At 40.3% G+C, this 26,964-nt stretch overlaps 1 protein-coding gene across 1 annotated transcript in view; it reads right to left on the bottom strand.

The window, feature by feature from the left end:
* The window catches only part of cpne5b (copine Vb), a 180,283-nt gene that overhangs the window by 61,098 nt on the left and 92,221 nt on the right, over positions 1-26,964 (bottom strand). Inside the window, exon 7 of the mRNA XM_050037339.1 lies at positions 3,669-3,732. Within this exon, the coding sequence (XP_049893296.1) occupies positions 3,669-3,732 (64 nt within the window). The remainder of the gene's footprint in view (positions 1-3,668; positions 3,733-26,964) is intronic.

Raw genomic sequence — 26,964 nt, forward strand, 5'->3', positions numbered from 1 at the left:
ATGAAATACTTATCTATAGTCAGTGTATCACGTACAGTAGACAGTGGTTGACGTGTTCCCTGTTTGCACACCAGAAGCTCAGCCATGCATTGCTGTGGATTAGAGTAACCAGCAAAACGTAGACCTACCTTAAAAGTTAATATTAGTCTAAGTGAATGCTATATACAATATTTTCACCACTTTACCTTGCCATTGGACAGCCCTTTCCTTTAGCACTACATATTCTCAACCATTACATTTTTCCGGGCTGTTGAAACAAACAAATAAAAGCAGCTGTGGCTCGTGACACTGAATATAGACACCAACACTCCACCTGCAAGACTGAGACAGCTCTCTCAAGAGGATTATGTTAAACCACCGCCAAATAAGCGAGAGAGGCGCTTGCTGAAGTGCACTGCTGTACCCAACCATCAGGTAAAATGACTCTGAATACCAACAAATATATGAAACGACTTGCCAAACAAGCAGTACAGTGTGAAGGGCTGGCATTCTCTGATTCAGAAAGACCCTGAGGTTGTGTAGTAACCAAGTCCCACTCATAGCAGCAGTTGCTCTCTGGGTTCATGAGCATGCATTTACAGTTCACAGTTAGCTTCTGCAATTTCTGGGCCTCCAGTTTCCACAGAAGTTTCCCCTTTCTCTCTCTTGCCCTGTTAAGTCTCCCTCCGCAAGCGTTCTCTTCTCTATACTCTGTTTTTTTTAAGGTATCCCTTTGTCACCATGACAAATGCCGTTACATTGTCGTTGTCATAATCAGTCCATTCTTTTAAAGCCTCCACGCCAGTGATACCTGTAGCTGGTGGCATTATGTTTTCGGGATCGACTGAATGTCCATCCCATTCTTGTGAACTTGATATCTCCAGAATGCCTGAAAGGAATTTCTTATCAAATTGAATAAACTGATTAGAATCTGGCGGTCGAAGGTCAAAGGCCAAGGTCAATGTGACCTCACAAAACATGTTTTTGGCCATAACTGAAGAATTCTTACCCTAATTATGACAAAATTTCACACAAATGTCTAAAAGGATAGCATCCACTTAGACTGATATTGATTTTTTCAGTAGACCTTTTTTTTTTTTTTAAAGTGGCTAAAATACATTTTTCTGTTAACCCTAACCCACAGCAATGCATAGCTGAGCTTCTGGGGTGCTGGTCCCGTCTGTTTCTACAAACAGGGAGTGTGCCGACCGCCATCTACTGTATGTTATATGTACAATGACTATATTAGTATCTCATCCAGCCCCATTTTTTTAAAAAAAAAAAAACAACCTAACTATCCCTTTAAGATGTAATATCTACATACAGAGTGGGTCCTCTTCCACAGAGTGTGTTAGAACAGACAAACCTAACACTCTATATCAGGCTGTTTGGGTTTTTGCGTTGGCCACCATAGTTCTCCTACACACTTGGCACACAGGAGAAGTTTCAGTTGTGCAGCTTCACTGCTAGATGCCACCACATCCTACATACTACACTTTTAAGCTGCTTAAGTTGAGGCCTCTTTGGGACAGTGGAAACGAGCTGTAAACACAACACTGACATGTTACCTCCTGAGATAATATGGCTGTTTTTTTTTTGTGTTTTTTTTTTAAGATTTTTTTTGGGGGGGCATTTTGCCTTTAATGGACAGGACAGGTAAGGGTGAAAGGGGGAGAGAGAGAAGGGGGAATGACATGCAGCAAAGGGCCACAGGCTGGATTTGAACCCGGGCCGCTGCGGCAACAGCCTTGTACATGGGGTGCCTGCTCTACCACTAAGCCACAGATGCCCCAATATGGCCGTTTTTTAGCAAATGTTCTCTTATTTACACATCCAGCAATTAATATTTGCATTAATCTGGAGTTTGAATAGCAAATAAGTCCATTATTCACTCTCTTTTTAGCTCTGTTTTTGTCTCCACCAACCTCTGAGGGAAAATTTCTGGCTCGTGAGCTGCTAAATGATGTGTGTATGCTGTGCAGCTTGTACCAGGCTTTCAGTGTTAACAGAGGTGTGTTTGTATGTAAAGTATCCTGACATGTGAGCAAGTTTGTGAAAGAGAAAGTAAGTGTGTGTATCTGTGTGAATGTGAATGCTCATCTGTGTGTATGTGTGTGTGTGTGTGTGTGTGTGTGTGTGTAGGTGGGTAGGTGTGTGTGTGTGTCACAAGCTACAAGGGACAGGGTCAGGCAGTGCTGAGTTTTAATTAACTGACGCTCGGTCTCACACTATCATCAGCCAGGCTGTTCTTATAGCTGAGAGCTGGTACACGCCGGGCGTGAAATAATCCTCTATTGATTCACTTCACTGTCTTTGTATCTGTGTCTGACTGTCTGACTATTTCTCTCTCTCCTTCTTACACATACAAACACACAAACCTTTTTTTCTCTACATATTATCACTGCTAGTTTGCTTTTTCATTTTCATTGTTGCATTTTTCCCTTTCTCCTTTACTCCCTCTCAATGTGAGAAGTCTCTTTGTGCCCTATGCTCTGTTGCACTTTCTCGCTTTTCAATATCCTCTTGTAATCTGCGTGCTGGGAGCCCAGTGAAGCATCCAAAGCTTTACACGACAGTGTTAGTTGAGGGGGACAGTCAGCACTCACCCCATCATGTTCCTGGGACATTTCATTAGACAGGAGGACACTCCGCAGAGTGTGAACAGCTGCCCTGTCTGTTATATTCTGAGAGGTGTGTATGTGTGTGTGTGTGTGTCTGGGTGTGATGGGCCCTGTGGGTAGTTATGTAAACAGATACTTGCTGCTGTGATACCTGAGTTTCAGCACAGATACCAATTACTGTTTTATCCGATACCTCACGTTGAAGAATGAATAAATATATAATACATGTTTTTTTTATCCTTTTAAAAGGTTTGTGCACCCTCGATTTCTGCCTGGCTCCTCCAAGCCAGAATGCTTTTTGTTAATGTGATGTGGGAAGGAGCTGGGGGCAAACTGTTGTGCAGAGGCTTGGCAACATACTGTAGTATGTGACACCAAGGGACACAGACAGATTGACCGTCACTATCACATCAGCCATTTTTAGCCAGCATGGATAGCAATGACTCCCACCAGGGCACTTTGCCACAGAAGGATTATACGAGGAGGAGGACCCACTATGTCTAGCTGTGGAGTCCATGGAGGTCCAAGAGAGGACAGGAGATGTCAGTGGATAGTGCAAATCTAGCATTGGTTCTCCTTAGCTTAGGTGATGATAGCGTAATTCGTCACTTATGGCCATTTTCAATGCAACTGTCATTATATTCTCTGTGGTAAAGACCGGGTCAGCCAGTGTTCAGCCTACTGTGCTTGACACTTGACACAGTCAGGGTAGAGAATGTGATATACCTCAGAGATTTGGCTATTTTGACATGATGACCTTTCAACTCCCAGGAGACGTAACAAGCTATTTTTGAGCAGCAAAAGCACAATATGTGAATTGTTGTAACATTACCTTTATTAACACAAGAATCTATGTGATTAAAAAACAAAAAAAGTTCCCAAAGTGAGTGAAACAAAGTCAACAGAAGTTCTCTTTGTCCATGGCCACGCGCCTGCACCTATTTGCCCCTTTAAGCCTCCATCCTGCCCAATCTACTTTGTTTGCAAAGTCTGTTTAACCAGGCTTCACTGACAGATGTTTGCCTGCTAATGTGTGTTTGGCAGGGGAGATTATTATGGCTTACTCACTCGACAATTGCTCAGCTCCTCTGCGGACAGGATGATAGTGCCACATTTCTTCCCTTGGATCCCTCTGTGGAGTAAAGAGAGAAAACAATAAGAGCTTAACAGAAATTAAAGGAAACACATCTTCTATTTGTCCACTCTTGGCTCTCAAGTGATCGTTAAAGGCCACTCCACTGTTTTCCAACTGTGAATTAGTCCCTTTGATTATACTCAACACTCATCCTGACATTTCTTGACATTTAAGGAAAGTCTCATATATTATATTAAAATATCTTAAATTAAAAGGATGCTCAGCCTGAGATACCTCAGAGGATCTTAGCTCTAACAGGTTGTTACATACTGTAACTTTTTTTTCTATGAAAGCTGATTAGCACCTCAATGTAATATGTTGTGCAAGTTCTATCCTATAATTCTGACTACCTTGTTCAAACAGATCTATCCCTAGTTTTATTGTAATTTGTCAGCAGTTTTAAATAGCAGGGCAAACATCCAGTACAATACATGTTTTTTTCATTATGATTAATACAGGCAATGAGCCTTTTGAGGAAGGTTTACCGATCCTTTAAGATGACAAATATGTTATATGATCAATTCATATTCATAAGTGAGGAGCTGTAGTGATGAGTTTTGTATGTACTGGTGAACCTATTTCAGTTTCCTCTGAGATCTCAGCGTATATTACTCGGTGTCTCACATAAAGAAAGCCATCAGTGCTCTAATTACCTCTGCTCTTGTCTTCATTATTATAAGAACTTTTACATTAAGTTGTGGTGACAAATCAATCCATCATCTCTTGGCTTGTTAAGAACACAGGAAGCAAAGCCTTTAAAGTTAGCTGAGAAAAGTGATCCAACCTCAAAACTCAGTTTATAAGCCTGTTACAGCAGCTTCTAGCATGTTTCAGAACATTTTCCTATTTGTACAAAGCCACTGATCTAATTTCTGACTGGACTCCACATTTTTGGTGATCATGCATTTCCTGCAAGATCCAAAAAGGCTTGAATACTTGGAAATCAAACAAACAAAGGCACTCTCTACTACTGTACATCTTATATAACCTTTTGCAAACCTCTTTTTTTCCTGCTGTTATGTGTTACTTTAAGCTCTTTGTATTTGCCTTTTGTACTGAGGAGGGTGAGGACTTTGCCATGACTTGCTTAAGGGCAAAATAACAGTGCCAGAAATCTTGACATCCCTTTCACAGTTTATCATCTCATGCAGGTTAGAGTTATTCACATCTGTTTTAATCAATTTTAATAAAAATCATTTTGATAACAAATTTTCAAAAGAAAAGAGATGAAAAGATTTGAGAATCAGAGAGGCCATCAAAAGCTCAGCCCCCGTCTCGCTTATCACACTGGACTCACACAGAGCACAGAAGGGGAAAGGCCAATTTATTTGAGGCCAGATTTTTTTACTTAACACTGTCATATTGTGTGGAGTACAACAAAAAATATGTTTGGCGTAATGTCTTAGTAATGTCTGTATGTAGTGTGTATGTGGGCCTGTGTTTGGAAGTGCTGGCAGCCTGTCAAATAAGACTAAATCTCCTCAGCCCTTAAGTCCGCTCAAGGTGACAGGTGGAATTGAACTGTAATGCCTATGAAATGGAATTTATATATTAGGGCATAAGATGTTATAAATGGAAACTGTGCTTGAAAAAAAAGGAAAAATGGAAAGAAATCACTTCTTCGGTGACAAAGTTACCTGTACCTGATCCAAAATTTCTTTTCACTGTTTGACATCTAAATCTGCCTAGAGTCAAAGCCATAACAAACTAACGTAACTGCCACCATACTTTCTACATGACTGAAAGAAAATCAGTCCATAACACCCAGTCACACCAGAAAGCTGGACGCCAGCCAACTGTGTTAAACAGTTAAAACTGCTCTCCTAGCTTCTTATATCTTTGCTGCAATGGGTTGTTTACTACTGCCTTATAGCATTTTATTTTAGGATAGTAAGTTCACCATGTCATTCAATAAAGGAGAAAAGAGCTATCCAACTCTCTAAACTGCCAACTGCTAACTGTCAAGCTGGCAAGCTCGTTAGGTTGGTCAAAAGCAGGACAAAAAGTTCACACAATCAGTTCAAAAGATACATGTATTTATCTGCACCACTGACTCTCATATCTGTCAGAAAACATTTCTCTTTGTGGAGCACTCTATATTTCAGCAGAAGAGTTGTGAAATTGAAGTGAATGGTGTAGTACAGCTGATAGAATAAGCTACAGTATGATAGCTTCCTCCATTTTGGATTCTCTGGCTCTCATTTCCTCAAAGACCAGCACTGTAGAGGCGGCCTGCGGTCAGTCAACGGCCTGAATTCACTCATTCATTTGCTATGCCCCCACAAGCAAATCCACAATGTTTGCAGCATTTCCATTGAAGGTATACTAGGATTATCCTAAAAAATATGTATGGACTCATACAAAGTAAATCCCTCTCAGTCAGCACTCATAACCCACTACAAGCATGTGGCAGTGTATTTTACTGCAGACACATTGCTCCCTGCAATATTTTCCTATTTTCCTCTTAAGCCCCTTTCCCACTGGACATAAACCCACTAACACCCACTGACCAACTGGCTCCTGTATTTAAAAGACAATGTTACACTCTGCATTCATTCCCGAGATGAATGACTCCGCAGTAGTCACAGGGTTTTATCAGCTCCACCTCTGATTAGCAGTAGACATCAGGGTGGATGTGCTAATCCTTGCACCTTTTCCAGTACAATGCAATGACACGCCGCCACAAAAAACTGTCCTCCTCTGTCCAAGTATCGCTCGACCATTGTTCAAAATTAGTCGGCACCAGGTTTGAAAGAGAGACTGAATAAGTTACAGATATTAAAAAAGAAAAAGAAGTAACCTCTGTAACATTTTCACTGGCGTCCATGCTGCTTTCTACTGTTTACTAACCTGTTTACCAGTGATGTCGCGATGCCAAATGAGACACACCAGAGGAATGTTTTTTTTAGATTAATATAAATATTTATAATAATATAAATATATAAGTATTTTTAGTGGGTTTCCCGCGTATAGTAAACTGCATATAGGTGCTATTTTTGGGAGGAAAAGAGGTATTATTTTGCCAGGGTTAGAACGTTTCTGGGCAAAGCTCGTGAAGTTGGGGCTTTATAAAAAAGTAGCAGATAGATGCAAGACAATAAGCAGCCAGCTTCCAAAAGGAAGCTATGAAAATTGCAGACACAGCATCAAAAAAACGCAAATATCGCGGGGCAAAACACCAAACAGATAAAGTTTGTTCCAAAACAAGAGCAATCTAGGGTTGGCTTTCACTTCCACTGTCACTGGCGATACAGTTTACAAACGGTAACCAACAATCTCAGCATAGTTTACCTTTATGAATTTATTTTGCCAAGAAATGCCATTGTCTTAAAAGACTTTATGACCATGCCTGTTCTTAGTCCAAACCTTGTCTCTTTATGAAGGAAAAATCTGGGACTCATTTTAGATTCTGGGTTGAAGTTTGATAAACAGTTCTTTTTCTGTTGGTACATCCAGCTTCAATCAGGACCATTCACGTGTGTGTCTGACTTGGGGAAAGTCATCAACACTTTCATATTCACCCAACCTTCATTAATGCAATTCTTTATACTTTGTATCACTCAGACCTTTTAGTTCTGTCTCCAGCTTGTTCACAATGCTGTGCCAAGGCTTTTAACATTATCAAGAAAGAGACCATATTACTCCAACTCTGTCCCTCCCTCACTGGCTTCCTCTTAGTTATAGGACTGAGTGGAAAAGTGTGGTTTTGTCTGCAGAGCATGTTCTCGCCCTGCTTACATTAGTGAACTCCTGTCGTCATACCACGCCGTCTCAGACTTGAGATTGTCTGACCGAAGACCTGTCTGTCGCTACAGTAGGTCTGGGTCTAAATGTGTCAGTGCCCACGAGCTTTAACTTTAACTGCGCCTGATTCTGTTTGACTGGAACTGCATCTGTTGTCTTCGGTTGGTTGGTCGTTAATCTGTGTGTGTGTGCGTTATGAACTTGTCATTGTAGTCTATTGTCATGATTCTATTGTCTTATGTGTGTGTGTGTGTACTGCAAAGCCTTTTGTATCAACCGTGTTGTTTGAATAGCTTTAGGGGTTATAAATTGTTTCCAGACTAAATCCATCCCACCTTTTTAGTCACCATGAGATCTGTGTAGAAAGTGCTCCCACTTGAGGCCTATGGGAGCCATTAAACAACATTAACAAAACATTGCTCATGTTTCGCCACAAAATGTATCACCTTTCATTTATCTGGCTGACATCAGTGTGTCAGATCTCCAAGACCATTAACTGCCCCACCAGAGGACTGTGAAGTTTAATGTGGTCTTTCTGCGTGTGTGTTAATTGCCTCATTCATCAGCGATGTGTCACAGTAAGAGGAATGTGCCTTATTAGTTTGAAAGTGTTCTATGTAGAGCGGCGCTGTTGTCATGGGTGGCCTGCACGGGCTTCCTTTCACAGTCCAAAGCAGTAGGGATGTTCCTAATTATTATTCCTAAGTATTAATTTCTTGTTTTAAGTAAATGTGTGAAATAAAACTAGTTGACTTGTCTAAGAGTAAGAAAACAAAATTGAGCACAATTGAATCTAAAAGGTTAGACATTAACTGAAAAACTATTATTAGAGCCATTTGAAAGTCATTAATCACATTTGTCAATATCCAAATCATATTTTAAATGTTCCCGAAATGTGTAACACTTTGCGCCATGCATTAAAAACATTTGAGCAATTTCACACAAGAGGAAGTGCTGTGGTACGGAATCATCAGCACGGCTGTGATTTGGTCGTAGGCACGAGACCACAGGCCAAGTGCTGAAGATAATCACAGCCGGGTCGTCCCGACTCATTTCCATTCAAAAACTCACTGACACACACATCCAGACATACACACATGGTAATTCTCTTATGCATGAGTGTGCACGCAAATTGACACACAGAGAAGACACAGAGAATTAAACTAATGGCAAGGAAGGGAAAGCCATTGACGATCAGAGCTGCTGGTTGGTCACGCATGTCAATCCAAGCTCCTCTCATTTTCCTCCGGGTATCTTTATAATGGTAAATTTAACCAATTATCTGGTCCTGACTAACAAAAGTAGGGAACATTTAATTGACTAGTTGACTAATTGCGCACATCCTGACAAAGTTAGGTGAACTGGGGCCTCTGAAGTGCACTCTCAATAATCAAATGCTGGTTTCAGACCAAAAGCACAAGATGGAGTAGTTTCTCAAAAAAATATTCACACTTGGGAATAATCTGCAAAGCTTACTTTCTTGTCCACCTCTGTGGAAATCTTTGGTTTCTCTCAAACCACAGCAGGTACAGACAAACACATACCAAAATACACTGTTAAAATGTCCAAATACACAGCAGGCAATGCAAACGGGCAGGTAGCAGCAGGAGTCACGGTTCAGTGTGAGTTCATTTTCATTTATTTGGAACAGACTATAGTACAAGTGTCAAAGACATACACAGTCATCCCTCTGGGGATTGAGGTAGCATTTTATCCACTGGCAACTTTGGTACTGCTGCTCTTGTCTCTTACTCAATTCTTTCACCCCTGCTGTTGTAGCTGAGCGGGAACCCACAGACGGGTCATCTGTTTCGGTGTTTTATCAGCGTTTGCCATAGTGTAACTGACTCACTCAATCAGCCTGTTGCATATGTTGCTATTGGCATACAGCTTACAGGCGGAACTTGTGCTCGTGAACTTTGGTTCTGCATTACTTGCATCACTCTACATATTGTGTATCCTGTTTGTGGCTGCATGTCCCAAACAACGACCCCTGTACTGTGACAGTTTGGTACGTATACATGAATCATTACAAGCCAATAAGATGCTAATACAAATTTTCCAACCTGGTATCCCCATCATTCCTGATCATTTCTACCATGCTTAAAATATTTTATTCAAGTTATCCAAGGACGCAGACAATGTACTTTCCCTTACAGATCTGTTACCATATAACGTCCTCTTCCCGTCAATCCCAGAGTCCCATTGGTCACTTGTTGTGGATGTGAGCATATCACAAAACCTGTGAACATAATCAGCTTAGTTATGCCCCAGTATTGCTCACCCAGCTGCTCAATAGAGTGCAGTGACTCTGGTTGGTCTTTCTGATGTGTCATCCACCTAAAAGCCTTGACTGTAGGGGTGTCCCCGACTAAGAATTTTCATAGTCAAATCTGATTTGACAGATATTTCCTTTAGCCGACTAATTGTCCAATCATGTTGTTTACCCCCCTCGTTGATTAATGAGCTCATTTGCGTCAGTTTCCGCTCCAGAGAAAAGAGCTAAAACACCCAAATAAACAAATGTAATTCTTCAGTTGGCATAATAAGATAATAATAATAAAAGGGTTATCATTTTATCTTTATCTTTATTCCTTTCACTTCATCAAGGTGCTGCAGCCTCATCCATAGCTTTAACAGGAGTCGTTTCTGACTCGTCAGAACTTGCCATTTCATTCACAAATAAACATCCAAAAACATCATCAAAAGGTTTAGAAACAGTTTTCCTTCTTTCTGACGTCAAGTTACTTCATTAATCAACTCAGGTTCATACAAGTTCATCCACAGGGACCGTGCATCACCGCTCTCAATTGTTTGGCCACGTCGGACAAAAAGTAGCCAAATAAAAAATCAGAGTCTATCAAGAAAACAATCAGCGGTGAAATTTGTTTCAAGACACTTCAGGGAAACGAATAATCCTTCAAAAAAGTTTGATTTGAGAGCACATACCTCCTCCAAAGTGTTTGTTTATGCACTCCGCCACTGTAAATCACCGTAGGCCTCGATACTGCTCTGATGGTCCTGCAGCGCACTCACTCACCTCAGCTTATTTGGATCGAGCAACTGGGTGATTTATTCATGCTTAGTAATGAGTATGCCTACTGATTAAATGCACGCGTCATTTTCAATTTTTTATTAACAGAAATTAGGCTGATGTTTGTATCAAAATAGGCTATATATCATGAATTACTAGAAAACAAATACATTCTATGTCAAATCAAGATGTTCAGCAGCAGTGAGCACCCCCATATAGTCAGAATGGTACGGTCTTGTTTCATAACCACATTTTGCGACGATTCAACGGCGAGACTGGCCGTCGAATCAGACTTCTCCGAATCGAATCACCAAATCATCGACTATTCGGGGTCACCCCTACTTGACTGCAACGTCTTTGAAGAAAATTGTTGCCAGCGAAGTAAATATAACCAAGGCAGCTACTTGTTTCTCCTAAATGTGTTTGGCAAACATAGTAGTGCAAAAATGTATAGCATAGGACACACTGTTAATGAAGGACACCCAAGATTTTAATTTGCCAGGTAGACGCTGTATGCTGTTGACAATTCAGCAACAAAGTTGCATTAACTACAGGTAAGATGTACTGTACACTCTAGGTAAGTGCTGGTATTTTCAGCTGCAATTTCTTGACAACTTACTGAAAAGATTGATGGACTTGACTTGATGGACTCGGCTTTGCACTCAACATGCTGAGGTCAAGAGACTGGTGAAAGTGTTCTCCAGCTGTGTGTATAAGTGCTTCCTGCTCTTTGTGCCAAGTTGTGTGTTTTTAAGAGGTAGATGGAGACCTTTGATCCATACAGTAAAAGACTTTCATTGATCTAAAGGTGGAGGAACCATCCTGGTTGCATGAGTGTTTTCTTTTCTCACCTACAATCTTGCACGTACACACATACTATAGACACAAGGCACCCCATCAGCCACTGACTCAAAAATACAGCTTTCAAAAGACAAAAGCCTCCACATCTACATCCCTGTCCACTGATTCCTTCCTTCACCTCCCGTAGCCGAATCAATTCCCTCTTGGTTCTTCTCAGAAATAGCCTGTTATCTTAAGGCCACTGAAAAGCAAAAACCAACAGACAAAAAGAGTTTGCTTTACACAAGTGAATCTGCGCTGTGTTGACAAGCTGTGGCTGCAGAGCAAAGCGGCTATAGCTATCTGATAAACAACACAGTGAGCAGCCACAGGGACTGGCTTTCACAAATAACCCCATGTTTTTTGGTCATTAGTTGGTTGAAAAAAAAAATTTCAACTTGTATGTGAAGAACAATTGGGTAAAGTGAATGGATGCTACTGATTAATTTTGCCACATGCTGTTCTAAAACACAAAAGTTCTAAGTAAAACATCTTGCTACTATTTTAATTGATCGATGATTTATAATGTCCTTTTTTAAATATGAGTATGTGTATAAATTGTAAGAAAATGGTGAAATATGACCATCAAAATTAATCTGAAGCCCAAGGTTACGTCTCTTTTTCCCCCAACCAATAGTTCCAAATAGAGTTGTTCTGATACCGATACCAGTGTCAGAAATACCCCTGATACTGCCTAAAATGCTGCAGCTGGCATCAATTCATACACAAGTCTATGCGCCAATCTGATACCAGGTTATTTATTGATAAACTTAAAAGTAGATGCACACACAGATAAAACAGCAGTTTTCCGGGATATCAATTCTTTTTCGTCACTCTAAAATGAACTGGCAACTATTGTTTTTGAGCAGGGTAGAAGAATTGATTTCCAGTAAACAATGTCGGCCGTGGCAATTTCTTTTACTAGAACGTCCCACTAGTAATCATCATTAATCATGTGGTTTTTATGACAGTCAAATTAGACAATAACATTCTATGGCATTCCTTCAGTGTATGTATTTGTTCGTGTTTTACAAAGGGTTTCACCTGAGCAATGCTACACAACAATGATAGCAATCATTTCACATCTATACAGGGTCAGAACTATACTGCTGTTCTTGAGGCAATGGTATTGAATACTCTGTATTGGCTGATGCTCAAGTGCAGAACATCTCTAGTTCAAAACTCAAAGATATCCAGTTAGCGCTGCAGCTAACAATTATTTTAATTGTTGATTAATCAGTCAGTTATTTTCTTTATCAACAGAAATGTCTTGTTTCGTCAATAAAATGTCAGCAAATGGTGAAAAATGTCAATCAATGTTTCCCAAAGCCTAAGGTGACTTCCTCAAATGTCTTGTTTCACCCACATCCCAAATATACTCAGTTTACTGTCATAGAGGAATAAAAAAACCCTGAAAATATTCACATTTAAGAAGCTGGAATCAGATCATTTTTCCTTTTTTTTTTTTTTTTTTTTTTTAAATTACTCAAACAGATTAATTGATTATCAAATTAGTTGGTGATTAATTTAATAGTTGACAACTAATTGAGTAATGGTTGCAGCTCTAATCACATAAGACAAAGTAGTGTTGAAAGTAGTCTGGAATTAAGTAATGTTTGCTATTTTTGCTTGAAAAATGACAAACAATAAGGCTAATTAATCATCAAAATATTTCAGTGGTGTTTTTTTTGTCTATTGACTAATTGTTCCAGTGTATATCTCTACAGGTGTATACTGTAGATCTGTGTGTAACCAGCCATCCTCGAGTTTATTCCCTCTCTTTATCCAAGGTTGTAAACAGCCATATTTTGTAAATATAATATTCAGAATTCTTCTGATGACTCACAGAAGGAAAACAAATCAGTTGGTGTTAAACTGCAATCTGTCTCCTGCTGGATTTCTTTTATGCCTGTGCCTGCATGCCAAAAATCCCACCCATCTCGTTGCTTAAGAAAATATTGGAAGAAGCTGAAAATGATGGAATAAGATCTCATTTGCACCTTGCTATTGATTTGCAACAGCAAAAACAGAGACTCAGACTTGATTTACAATTTGCTGCAGCTACGGAGACCTCCTGAGGGGGCCACCGAAGATACTGCTCCCTCATATTACCGAAAACCTGGAACAGTAATCTAATAAATGTGTCAGGCTGGCAGGAAGTTTTATTCTTTGAACTGCACCTGAAAGAAAGAATTTCTTTCTCTTTTTTGTCTTAGAAGAGTAAAAGCAGCAGTGCATGCATAATATAACCTATCCATTAACACAAGGCTTCAAAGACCCACAGGGTACACACGCCAGCGCTTTTGAACCTCCGATATTAAACAAAGGAGAGTTGTATATTGACAGAGTGCGCACACACACACACACACACACACACACACACACACACACACACACACACACACACACAGACATATTATCGCCCATAGGAACATGTAAACCCAGAAATTACACTTGCACCAAATCCCTCAAAGCATAAAGACCCACTGACATGTTGGCACATACACACACAAACCACACAGATACACACAGTTTTTGTTCACAGATTCTGTAATTACAGAAATCTTCAGGGAGTCAAAGACTAAAGCAAACTAATAAACCTGCTGTGAATAAGGAGCGGCTAAATTAATTTTGCCGAGGGGGATATGAGAAGGACAAGAAAAGGAGGGAGGATTGAAAGGATGGTAACCACTGGCTAATTTGGAAGCTACTCTCTGTACTCTCTCTGCAGCTTACAAAATGTGTTGCTGTATATCATTAAATTCCCAATTGTTTTAACCATTTTATTTATTCTGTGTTATGCTATGTCAGTATGTGACCACCACAAAGCAACATTATTTATTTGTGATATTTTTTCACCTGAAATGTCGTTGGATATGTCCTCGAATGTTTTTCTATCAAGCTCACTCACATTTGAAACCACACAGGAAACGTACTGGTTATAGTGAAACACAAACTTGTTTTGTTTTAACAAGTACTTTTTTCTTGTTATTGATGACTGGGTAGAACGTGCAGGAGGCAGGACATTGCACTGATTACACTGCGGTCACGAAGCAAGTTTGTAATTTGCTCTGCTCCTTGAATTGGTCTATTTTGGCATCAGCCCTTACCAACAGAGGTTCTCGAATGTTGTCGTTTTACTCCAGTTAGACATTTTCATTGCTGTCTTCGTGTAAATGACCCTTCTTCACCTTACAGATGTTTTTTTTTTCTGGTTTGGCACAAGCTGCATGATAGAAACGTCATCAACACACGCACTTGCTTGCTGTGAATTCTGCCAACAATGACCTACCCTATGCACACGTGGGCTCAATCGGACGTCTATTCAATGTCCAATCCAGCTGATTCAGACATTTGCGTTCACACATACAGCTCTTCTGGGTAATGTCTAGAAAATTTCATGTTTGCAGTGCATGTGTAAAAGAGGCTTGAGAGTCTCCAGCCATGCTAGCGGCTCTGTGAGGCTGAAGTTAAGACACAGTGGTGCTTTGAGCTAAATGCTAACGTCAGTATGCTAACATACTCACAGTTACAATGCTTAAATGTCAGTGCATCTTGGGTTAGCATGTTGGCATGCTAGTATTTGTGAATTAATCTAAAATACAAACTACAACGGAGGATGATGGGACTGTCATCAGTTTTGCAGGTACTGAGTCATAAACCCAAATATTGGACAAATGGAAATCGGAAATTTGAAACTACATACATACATACATACACATAGGACATTGTTAAAAGCGGCAATTATGATCCATATTTAGGTTTTTTGTTAGGCAGTGACCTCTAGTGGTTGTAGTAATTGCGATGCGAGCAAAGGAGGAAGAAGGACGACATAGGGTGGGAGTAGAGGGGGGTGAATGGGTCAAACAAAGATAGGACTTTGATTCAGGAGACTGGTGTTTGTGACCAAATATCAACATTGAGTTATTGTACCAACCTAATGTAGTATGCCACATGACCTATGCCAGATGAGATGCGTTTCCATGTTTAAAACTGTGACTGTTTATGGTCATCTACGAGCTATTTCTGTCATCCACCACTAGGGACACTAATTTAGGAAATGCTCCTATATGCTTCATATTAGAGGGAAGGAACATCCAACCTATGTGGTGGTATGGGTTGGAGGATTTGTTGGGAACTGACAATGGCGCTAGAAGAAAAGTTAGATGATCATCAATGTTACTACAGTTTATCCTGAGTGAGACATGAATGAACTAAATTATGTGGCAGTCCACCCAAAAGTTGTCCAAACTTTCACTAAAAACCTTAAATATAAACATCATGGTGGCGCCACAGAAAAACTCAGGGGGTCATAAAAGTCAGTGGGATTCATTTCCTGGAAGCCATAAATGTTTGTACAAGATTTTATCTCAGTTTTCATTGTTGTCTTCCGATAAAAGCATGCTTGACGTGGAACCTTTTACATTATCAAACTTCTGGATTACAGTTACAGTTAAATTTTCACTTTATTATATGAATGAATACACCTGGTACTGTCCCCAGCCAAACAAAGGTCGAAGTTGAAGCACAAAACACAGAGCACAAAAGCTTGTGTCAACGCCAAGGGCCATAGTACATAATCAGACTTCTTGAGAGTGACATTGTGCTGGAGGCTTTCCAGAAGAGCACTCTACCAAAGAGATCTACAGTAAAGAATAGCCCCTCATTGATTCACTCTGTGTAACAGCTCGACTGAGAGCCTGGGAAATTCACCCGTCATTAACAAAGAAAAATGAGAGGTTGCACTGAGAGAGAAGGGCGAAAAGGTTGAACAAAGAATCAAGCCTTTAAAGGACAGCAAGGCAAAACAGCTCTTGCTGTGCACAAGTTGCAAATGATATTAGAATACTGTCTGACAGATGTTTTTCTTGTAAGTGAAAAAAAGACAAGAGAGAGGGAAGGAGTTGGGTGCGTGTAACCAAAGAAAGAGACAGAAAAGCAGAAAAATCCTTCACACACCCAAATCAATAAGACTGTTGCTTTATTCAATTTTCAGTCTAAATTCAGCACAGATGTTTTGGCTGTGTCCTATTCAGTGTTTATCAGTGAATAAGGTATCATTTTCAATATCATTAGCCATTCAATGTGTCTGTATTTGTGAATGTATCTCTATACAGTATGTTAATTTACATTGTTTGTGACCACAGCCATCATATCTGTACATGACAGATGTACCAATAGGTGTACTAGGCACACAGAATAAAGTGACTGGACACAGTGAAGTGGGCATGTTGTGTATGTAAGAAACAAGCAGAATTTTTGGAGCTGAGGTTTTATAATTATTATTATGTATTGCCTGATAATTGTGATCTGTGGCACTTTTGTTGGATTACATTGGTTACCATTAATCACCAAAAGTATTCCGAGTTATTGTTTGTTGGCATTTCTATTTGGATTTATTTTAAGACAGTAAGATGGTTTGGTAAAGCCATTATACTGTAGTTTCCATTTTAGGGAATGCATCTGAAAATGATAGAAAATGAGCAAAAACCCAAATCACCTGAAATTTGTCATTTTTAAAGATGATGAGGGCACTATTTTCTGCTCTGGAGGAAAATAAAGGTTATCTGCCACCTTCTTCACTTCAGGCCAGCAACACTGAGCTCAGACATAATGAGGCTGTATTTCTTGTGTACTGCCTATGAATATGTCTCAGTTCCATTGTTGGACTGCAGTTTATCTACAAGGTGAATCAGTCTGTCTGTAACACAAACAGCTTTGGCCTAGATTACATCTCTGGACACCAGAATGTTCCTTGCTCCTGTACTATTTTATGAACTTCACATCGACACCTTACGTCAGAACTGTGCTATAGCAAATTGCCTGAGGGTACATCATGCTTCAATCTATTGGCATTTTCTGACAGTTTGAAAGCAACTTATCGAGTTAGTGCCTGACATATACCTCCCACTCCATCTTATCTCACGACAAAATGTTTACCACCTCAACTCCTGTCACACAAATGATTTTACATCTTGCCACTAAGCAGTTCAATTATTAACATTTGCAGATGACACTGCCCTTGTGGGCAGTCATTACGCATTATTAACAATAATGAGTTCTTGCTCAAGACCAGGCAGTTCACTTTACACCAGCTGAATTCTTGTGAGGGTATTCAGACAGTGATTCAATTCCTGTAGAAGCCTTGTGCTCATTTACGCCTGAAGAACAAGGGCCAGGTAAAGGTGCAGGATCACTCAACCATCTAATGTTGTTGCCATGGACTACAATGACCCCAAAGTCAAGAACATCTAACTAATCATGAAATAGGGAACCTTACTCTGTGGGTAATAGGGAGCTCAATATCACACAATTAGCATTAGTCCGGTTTAAAATCAGTGATAAAAAGTTGTACATTTGATGAATTGATTTCTTTATACTCCTGGGCATGTTATTTGCTGTAGGCTACCTACCAGTAAGGATCTGCAGAGTTTCAGATTGGATAAGGGTAAGTCAGGAACAACAGCCACTGACTTTACATGTATAGACAAGCATCTGTTGCAAGAACTCTCCTGAGGAGACCTGTGTATCAGATGAAGATTTCTCTGAACTGAAGCTTCATTGCAGAAGCTGGCATCTTTTCCACCCAATTCCCCAAAAGACTCACCATCCTACAGAATCATCTGGAAACAGCTGGTAGCTGACTAAGTATTGCACATCAAACTGCCCGTTCGCTCTGTGCTGTATGCAAGGCTCTGGTTGCCTCTGTAGATCGTCATATATGTTAAAATGTACAATAAATGCATGATTTTGTAACAAAACCTCAACTAAAAAGCATAGCCTTTAATGGAAAAGAAATTACACCGTGCAAACATTCAATTCAGTATGCTGCAAGTTGGTCAGTGATTGCAGCTGCACCAGTGTTTTTTTGGGTTTGTCTCATTGCAAGACTCCCACCCACAAGCCACCTAATCCATTCCACTGTGCAGCTTTTGTCTAAAATGGTGATCAAGAATAAAAGAGGGCAGAGCGTTTAGCCTCCTGGTGGCTTTTACCAATCTTCCGGCCACAAACCACACACTGTGACAGGCCTGAGTAGGAGGCAGGAAAACAAAAGCACCATGGGGGAGTGCTTGAGGGGGCCTATCAGAGATGGTGATTATTGGTTGCCATTAAAACGGACCAAATGCTCATCAGTATGTTTTAGGAAGCTTAAAGGTGAATGGGTGCTGAAAATGAGGCTGCAGCTCTAGAAGGCACTGACTGATGATGAACACTGCCTGCTGTTGTTAGAATATCAAAAAAACTACTTGTACCAACCTCATTTTATGGACTCTTATGCTTACCAATTTTTGCAAATTGCTTCACCTTGTAAAGAAAACAACACATTGAACACAGATGGTGTTTATGGTTATTGTTTTTGGAATGGGCAAAGGAAAGAAGTTATTATTCAGATATGTGCAACGTTTTTGGCAAACATTGTAAATGTCGAAAAACACAATACAGATAAACATAACTTTAAACAGCAATGGATAGAGCCATAAAATATATTAACGTGGCATTGAGCACAAAAAAAGTGGGATGTTGCTCATGGAAAACAGCTGACCGTAAAACAGGATGCATGTGTTTTAGAGGTTTGCTACAAATTCTGGATGAGGTTACAATACGGTTGACTCGACACAGCTTTCATCATCTGATCATTTCAGGATCGCATGTGGGTCCGAGCACTGTCAGCTCAGATTCTCTTTGACCAATCTAGTGAGTCAAACCACATGTGGACACTCACATTGTGCTTGGGATGATATAAAAGTCATGCTGTGCAGCCAAAAGTTTTTTAGACGAAGAACTTTACTTTAAATTCAAGTTGAGAACTCAAAGGTACCAAAAAAGTAACCGTCATTTTGGGGAAATATAAAAAGACACACAAGACATCTAAAATATTTCCATTTGATGAAATCGTGCAACTGTAAAACTTGACATCTTGGTTATGAATATTTCACAAAGCATTTAAGATTCATGGCTTCAGTGAAGTGTTGGAACTCATACTGTCATAAAGTAAAGAAACAGTGCTACATTTTAAGACATTTAAGGGTAAAATAAAGGGTAAAAGAGATAGAGAGGCAGAGCAGGGAAACATGACACATACACATTTAAACATACTATAGCCAAAGGAGGAGTATAATTCTGGCCCACTGAAGATGCCCACAGATACAGCGTCAGGGTTAAACACCTACTGAGTTGTAACATACTGTAGCCTCTGTTTAACTTACTGCAGGGGGGATTTTTTGATCACTCCAACCCATTATCCCTTGGTACTACATCCATATGTATACCAATGTTCAGTGCCTATGCAGGGACCAGTGTTCCCTATATGCAACAAAGTGAAAATAATGATTTGGGTGTGGTGGATTGGTGTGTAGCATATAAGCAGCAACTTCTGGGGCAAAAAAATGAAGTAAACATGAAGTGCCAAAAACTGCAGTTCCTTAAATGGCCACTTGAGGCTGGTTCCTGAAGCCACTCAGTCCCCATAGACCCCCATGTTAAAATGCCCAAATCCATAGCAGTAATAAATGTATTTACAGCCTGGTACAAAAACAGTGTTGGTCTCTATAGCTAATTTCCACCTTCATGACAACCATACAGGGGTGAATTTTTATGTAACTCACCCATTTACATTTTAGTAAGGCTGTAAGGTACGCATAATTAAGGGCAGGCCTCTTTGAGTGAGGCTATCTGCCAATAGTTATGATAAATAATAATGCATTTTATTTAAAGGCGCCTTTCAGAGCACTCAAGGACACCTTACAAGAAAAAAAACAACAAGCAGCAATGTATCCATGGATCATAAAATCAAACAATTCTGTAATATACAATAAAATCCTCAGAAGGTAATCATCAGTGCAGGTCACCATATGTGTCTCCATTAAATCACACCGAATATTCCAGCTTGAAAAGGTGTGCTTTCAGACAGGATTTGAAGGTGGAAAGGGAGTCAATATTGTGAATATCGTGGATGAGAGAGTTCCAGAGGCAGGGGTTAGAACGGCTGAAAGCTCTAGAACCCATGGTAGACAAGCGGGCAGATGGTGGTGTGAGTTGGATTGCAGAAGAGGATCTAAGAGTGCGGGAGGGTGTGTAGATATTGTCCTGGGCTTCTCAGTCAGATCCACCCCTTACTCCAAAATGAAGATCCGGATGAAGACTTGCATTTTACTGAACATAAAATAAATTTGAAGTTTCTGCAACCTTAATCAACCCACGCCGTACCTTAACGATACCACTGCCTCTTCCTAACCTTAATACCATATATATCAAAAACCCCATATAGTGATTATGGTTACCATGCTGACCATAGTTACAGTGATTAACCACTTACATGGATCAAAAGCTTGGAACAGAATCATTTCTACACAAATGTTGTGAATATAATTCACTTACAGCTGTCAAGTAGTCCACTTACTGTGACAGGAAAAAAAGAGTAATTTTCTCTGAATGAAAAAAGTCGCATGAATCTTATGAGAGACTGTCAAGGATGAGCAAATAAGATGCAGCAGCAAAACTTGGTCTTTTTTAGGTTATCTTGTGTTGTCTATTCATATAACAAGAAATGGTCATGGCTGCTAGTTATGGACACAGAAATCAAAAGCGCAAAGGGAAAGCATCTGTGGCTGAAGTCCTCATCAAATGAATTAATAATGCCTGGTTATGTAATGCCCCATAATTAAAAAACAAAACAGCTGTACTATATTTTCAAGCAGTTAAGTTCATAGTAAAGCTGTCCATTTCATGACTTTATATTCATAAAATTAACATGTCAATGAGATGTCAATCATCTGCATGAGAAATAAAAATAAAGGGGTAAAACAGTTATCACCTGCTTATAGTGATCAATTTAACCCGGACAGATGTGATCCCTAAAAGTGGTTCCCACTGTAGTATTTACCATGTGCTGATACTGATATTGCACATGGCATAAATTTCTAAAACATTGTCATTGGTGGTAAAACAAACCATCACTGAATGTAACACAGGGTTTTGCAGAGAGTCTGTTATCAACTTTCTAGTCTGGCGATAAGGTTGGCTCCTTCATTAGAGGTCCTTTACCAAATCTGATATTTTATTTACCATATTCCATTTTCTTTTCTCTCATCCCCTTTTGATTACCTTGGTGACACACCGTCAGTACAGCGCGACAGTAGAGAAACCAATTAATAACAGCACAGGGACTCAAGTCTTTGACATTACTCACTTTTGCTTCCATTCAGACTAATGAGCCAAAGAACAAGTCGTATCAGGGATTTACCTTAAATTCATTCATCCAAGGATCAGAGTCAGTAACAAAGTGCTGACTGTATAAGTAAATACCTACAGAATGACAAACATCGTGTGAGAAGTATCAACAGGATGCATGATAACTGCATTAAAGTGCTTCTGCCCTTAATAAAAAATGTTTCATTAGCTATAATTCGGCAAACGTCTGTTTTCTTGGAGTCACTGGAGAGCACATTTATGAAATGTTGACAAAGTCTAATATCTATATCTGTACTGTACAAGCAATATCTCTAAAAGTTTGTGTTCGGCCCCCTGCATGTTAGTTCGTGTAGTCGCTCCTTAAATAGTTTAGTTTCAGTTCTACCTCTTAAATGGTGGTTAAATGATAATTAAACTAATTGAAAAGTGCAGTAATTAATGATGGTGTTTTCTGCTACCAAGGAATCCATTAATTAAAACAGTATTGCAGTGTCGTAGCTCCTCTGTTGATTAAGTTAAAGTTTTTTCCTGGTGGCATTTGTGCCTTTGTCTATTGGTACTCATGTCACATGCAAGTATAATTACACATGCAGTTAGACATGCAATTACTGTCTCCCTGTATTTATTCCAAAAGAATAGAGGGGTTTATAGTTTGGATCTCTACACATGTGTTTTAAGCTGCAAAATGATCAGCATCACCAGCTGGCATTATGTGGAATAACTTCAGAGTAAATTGTATTAGGTGATTGTTTAAGGCACTTGCTTCCAAACTGCAACAGCTAGATCTTCAGTTTCTGTCTAGCTTACAGGATCACTGTAAATATACACTAAAGCTGAAATCCAGAGAGTGATTGTGTTTGGCAATAGATGATGTTTAAGACAGTGAAAACACTTGACAGCTGCCAAAACTTCCATTCATGTGTAGCTCGTTCAGCACCAACACGGCACAGAAGACCAGAGTTTAATATTTTTACACAATTTTACCTCGCTGCCTCCCTCAGTGACCCTCTGCTTGAAATTTAATTTTACCTAATAGCCCACAGCAGGTTCTGTCCAGTGTATAATGATTTTTTGTTATCTGTTTATTGCAATAATGTTGTCAAAGGAGTTTAAAAGTTTTCTCCCAAAAGGCTCTACCCTGCTAGATTAAAAATGTGGTGACGTCAACTAACTAACAAACCAAAAGCAGAACCCATGCAGACCAAGACTTTAGACATAAAATTAATTATGAATAAGATAAAAAAAATATATATATATGTAATGATAATGAAAACATCTACTGCCCTTCACATCAAAATTTAATGTTGCCGAAATACCTGATCAATCATTCAGGGAGATCTGGGAAGTCCAGCTCTCGACAGGGTCCCACATCTTGCAAAATTTTCTCTTTCATTATAAACCTGATTCTTCCCAGTTTGACACAATTAATGATTCCCTTATCCATTGAGTGTGAAGCAGGTTTTTGAGATTACCATTTGGGCAATACCAAGCGTCTGGCTGGTAGGGTGCTGAAGGCTGTAAAGGCTGCCTCGAGGGTAGAGAGTGGTGCTGTGGGTGGATGCAATCATAGCATTAGATTCAATAGACTTTCCAGTAACCTTTGATGGATGATCTACAGATTCCCCAGTGGGACTGGAAAGCGGACAAGACCAGAACATGTGTACAACTTTTGTGTCCTTGACAGTGACTCGCAATAATCCACCAAGACAAGGACACCTCATTACATGTCAGTTTCTGAATGTATTCATTGTGAAAAATGTGTCAAATACCGACACAATAGAACAATAAACAGTCAGTCAAGTTGTAATGTCAGTCATGGCACATTTATTATTTGCTTTTTCTGCGCTAGTGTGCAACCTTATTGCCAGAATAAATGTTGGCACTGTATGTTTCTGCAAATCATGGATAAAATACATTATTATGTAGTGGATACATTAGCTCCTTTTACACTGCCAGATTTTCCGAGAATGTTGGGCCATTTTGCCGGCAAACTGCGAGCGTTTAGACACACGGAGCCGGATTGGTGAGTTGATCCGAGGTGCCCAATTTTCCGCCTTGTAGGGTAGTCATATTGGCGGAACCCTTTTAGTTTAAACAGACCAAGGCGGCCTTCCGCAACGGGAGGGGCTGTTGAAGACTTGTGGGAGGAGCTGTTGATGACACCGCATGTGCAAGCCACTGGTGGTGGATAAACATGAAACAGCTGATAGCAGGAATTAGCGAGCAGCTAGTAGCAAGAGGGAAACACAAACAGACACTGTAAAGATGAGCAACTGGGGAGACAAGGCATTGCGCGCCCTCCTTGCCCTCGCAAACGAAGTGGCCATTAACCGTCAGATGACAGAAACAGTGAACAACGGGCCGACTTATGAGAGTATTGCTGAAGGACTGACTGGCCGGGGCTTCACTCCCACGTCACTGGTTACGTCACATGCTGAGCTAAACGTTTTGTTACTTGCTCACGCCCCCCATTGCCCCGAAAAAGACACCTTCTGTATAAACAAAAGTAGGTAGACGGCATTTTGCCGCACTCCCCGATTTTGTTTTTATACTGCCAATGCTGAAAGAAGACTGATTGGGCTGTCCTGCAAATTTGCACCATTCCTATCTAAAAGGGCTATTGAAAATTAGTTTCAACAATGCTGTGGTTAAGGTTTAAGTACAAAAATGTTTTAGCTTATAATATCCAGTTTTGGTGGCACTATCTTGGCTGGAAACACATGGATGTTTTTGTTAAAAAAAAAAGTGACACTATCCCAGCAAGAATTGCAGCAATGTTTTGGTAAAAAACAAAACAACCACTTTTCATGGAACTATCCGACAGGAAGTGCAGCAATCTATCATTTAAAAAACAACCACTTTTGGTGGCACAATCCATGAAACACTGTGGAAACACTGTGGAAACACGGTGACATTTTGTGGCTACAAAGGCACTGAAAGATGCAGTGACGACTCACTAAAAAACAACTAGTTTTGTCGTTTGTTGGTTTCAAACAGTTGTCTGCAGTGGTCTGCAGCTTGGCGGGTGTGTCGCCTAGGTGCCAGGCCATCCCCTCCACCTCCTGATGACAAAGTGAGCTCATATACTACGTCACTTTAGAAACGTTGATCCATGATAATGTATTTGTGGTTTGCAGAAACTTACGATTCCAACATTTTCCTCTGTGTGTGTGTGTGTGTGTGTGTGTGTGTGTGTGTGTGTGTGTGTGTGTGTGTTCAGAATGGACTCAATCTTGACCAAAGAGGTTGGGGAAACTGGTGAGACATCTTCCCAGTAGGAATGGAGTGCTCTGCTACACCACCCATTAACTTCCCAAATAGCCTATTTGCTATCGCAGACTGTCCTACACAAAGCAAAGTATCTACACACAAAAGAGTAAATTCTTGTCTGGTGAAAGGAGATACTAAGGATTACCAGGCTTCAGGCAGGATTTCTCTGGATATTCCTGTGACAGATTTCAGCGTGGGAAGCCAAACACGTCTCCCTGACAAAGGAACATCACTGTTGGTTAAAGAAGATACTGTGGATTACAACGTTTCAATTATCGCTCCTCTGCTGCTGTATTATTCAAGAGACAAACTGAGAACACTTTGATGCATTCAAGGAGGAGGCATGTTTCTTCCACGCCACCAGCTCTGTAACCTTTAAAACTGAACACGAGCACAACCATCTAAACATACAACAATGTGCAGTGAAGCGGCTCCTCTCTAACACAATTACTGACTTCACTAACTCTGCCGAAGGGAAAAGTGAAACACTATTTCACTGCCGTAAGGACAGAGAACAGACACACACCCCCACCTGAGACATCCACCTCCTCAATTACCCACTGCTGATTCTACAAAGCCTCAGCCATTCGAGACCTCATTTGACTTTATTACAGCGGCCACCAGAGAGATGGTGCCATTAATCAAATAGAAGAGGGAAAGAGTGAGCAGCCACCCAGGAAAGCAAAGAAATGAACTGAAATGGCTCCTACAGTTTCTCTGTTCTGCTTCTACCTGCGAGAGAGAAAGAGCGAGTGACCCAGCATCCATCATGCCTCGAATGAAGCACCCACTGTATCAAAAGGCAGCGCTGCATTGTCTTTCAAGGTAAAGGAGCTGTGGTTTATAGCGAGGCTCGTTCAATATAAAGTCAGTTAGAGGCAGATAAGCTGTAATTAGGGGCATTCATACTTCATTGATGTGTCTCATTTTTCAGTTTGTGGTTAATATTGCATTTCCCTCTAAAGCCGTTTCATCTGCCAGAGCAGGAGCTGTCGAAACTAACATCTGGAGATGTCTTTTCAAATCAAGCCAGATGAGGAGTGTTGAAAAGAAGTCAATATTCAAAGACAGGGCAAATCAAACAGGCGTGACAAATTTCATTACATGTGTTGTCTCTCCTCTCCTTTGTTTATAGCCTCACACAGCAGGTGAAAGAGAAGAAAGAAGAGCCTTTTTCCCTCTTTCTGATGGGAAGCAAATGACACCTCAGGCAATTAGCATCGTAACAATGGCAGCCAATCTCTCTAATGCTTTGTTTGCCATCAATGCTGCTGAGTCCTCTAATTCGTTTTGGGGGAAAATCAATGCTATTTGCCAAAATAGCTGTCTCCAAATGTTTAAACAGGCTGGGCTTAGTGCAGGAGCAGTGTGTTCTGTGGATTCCCAACTCTGAGGTTTAAGTTCACTGTAACCTGATAAAACGGTTAATCCTCAACAGCATTCCTGAATTTGTTAATTCAGTGCAGGATGCCTCGTCCGTCAAGTTGATTGATCGCTCCAATTGAATCGACAATGACAGAAAAATTGTTTTCCTAACAGATGGCTCGACTCGGAGAGAGAGTGAGCCGTGATCAATTGCTGCCTGCAAGAGAAGGAAACTGAGTTTTGCTCAGAGATATGAGACACAGGGGTATCAATACTGGATGAGCTCTCTTCCTGACAACAAACACTCTTTTCTCACCAATGCAGCGGCACAAGAAAAACCTGTTTGCCATTTGCTGTGAATGGGTCCGCAGAGGTTATCCTTCCCGCTTCAGGATCCTGCTCACAACCAGGATGAACACAACCATCCGGACATGTTCAGACTGACAATAGGGCTGTGTGGAATAATGAAATACCATCATTCACTTCAATGAGACAACTATACTGGTTCAGCGGGGGTGCCAGTGCAGGGTCACCCAGGAAAAAAGTTGGATCTTTGTCACTTTACAGTATGATAGGAGCCCTAAATGGCTGTAGATGCAGCTGTTGTGTTTCTACTACACTGGCGTCTGTCAGGGCTGGATTATCAACTGGGCAAAGTGGACAACTGCTCCAGACAACCTGATCTCACAGAAATACGTGAAATGACCACGACCTCTTAACACCGCATTCCGTGGTGGCAGCACGTAATGGGTTGAAATTACGTGCTGCCACCACGAAAACAA

This window comes from Epinephelus moara, chromosome 24 (genome assembly GCF_006386435.1).
Source record: "Epinephelus moara isolate mb chromosome 24, YSFRI_EMoa_1.0, whole genome shotgun sequence".
In the NCBI taxonomy this organism is placed as follows: Eukaryota; Metazoa; Chordata; class Actinopteri; order Perciformes; family Serranidae; genus Epinephelus; species Epinephelus moara.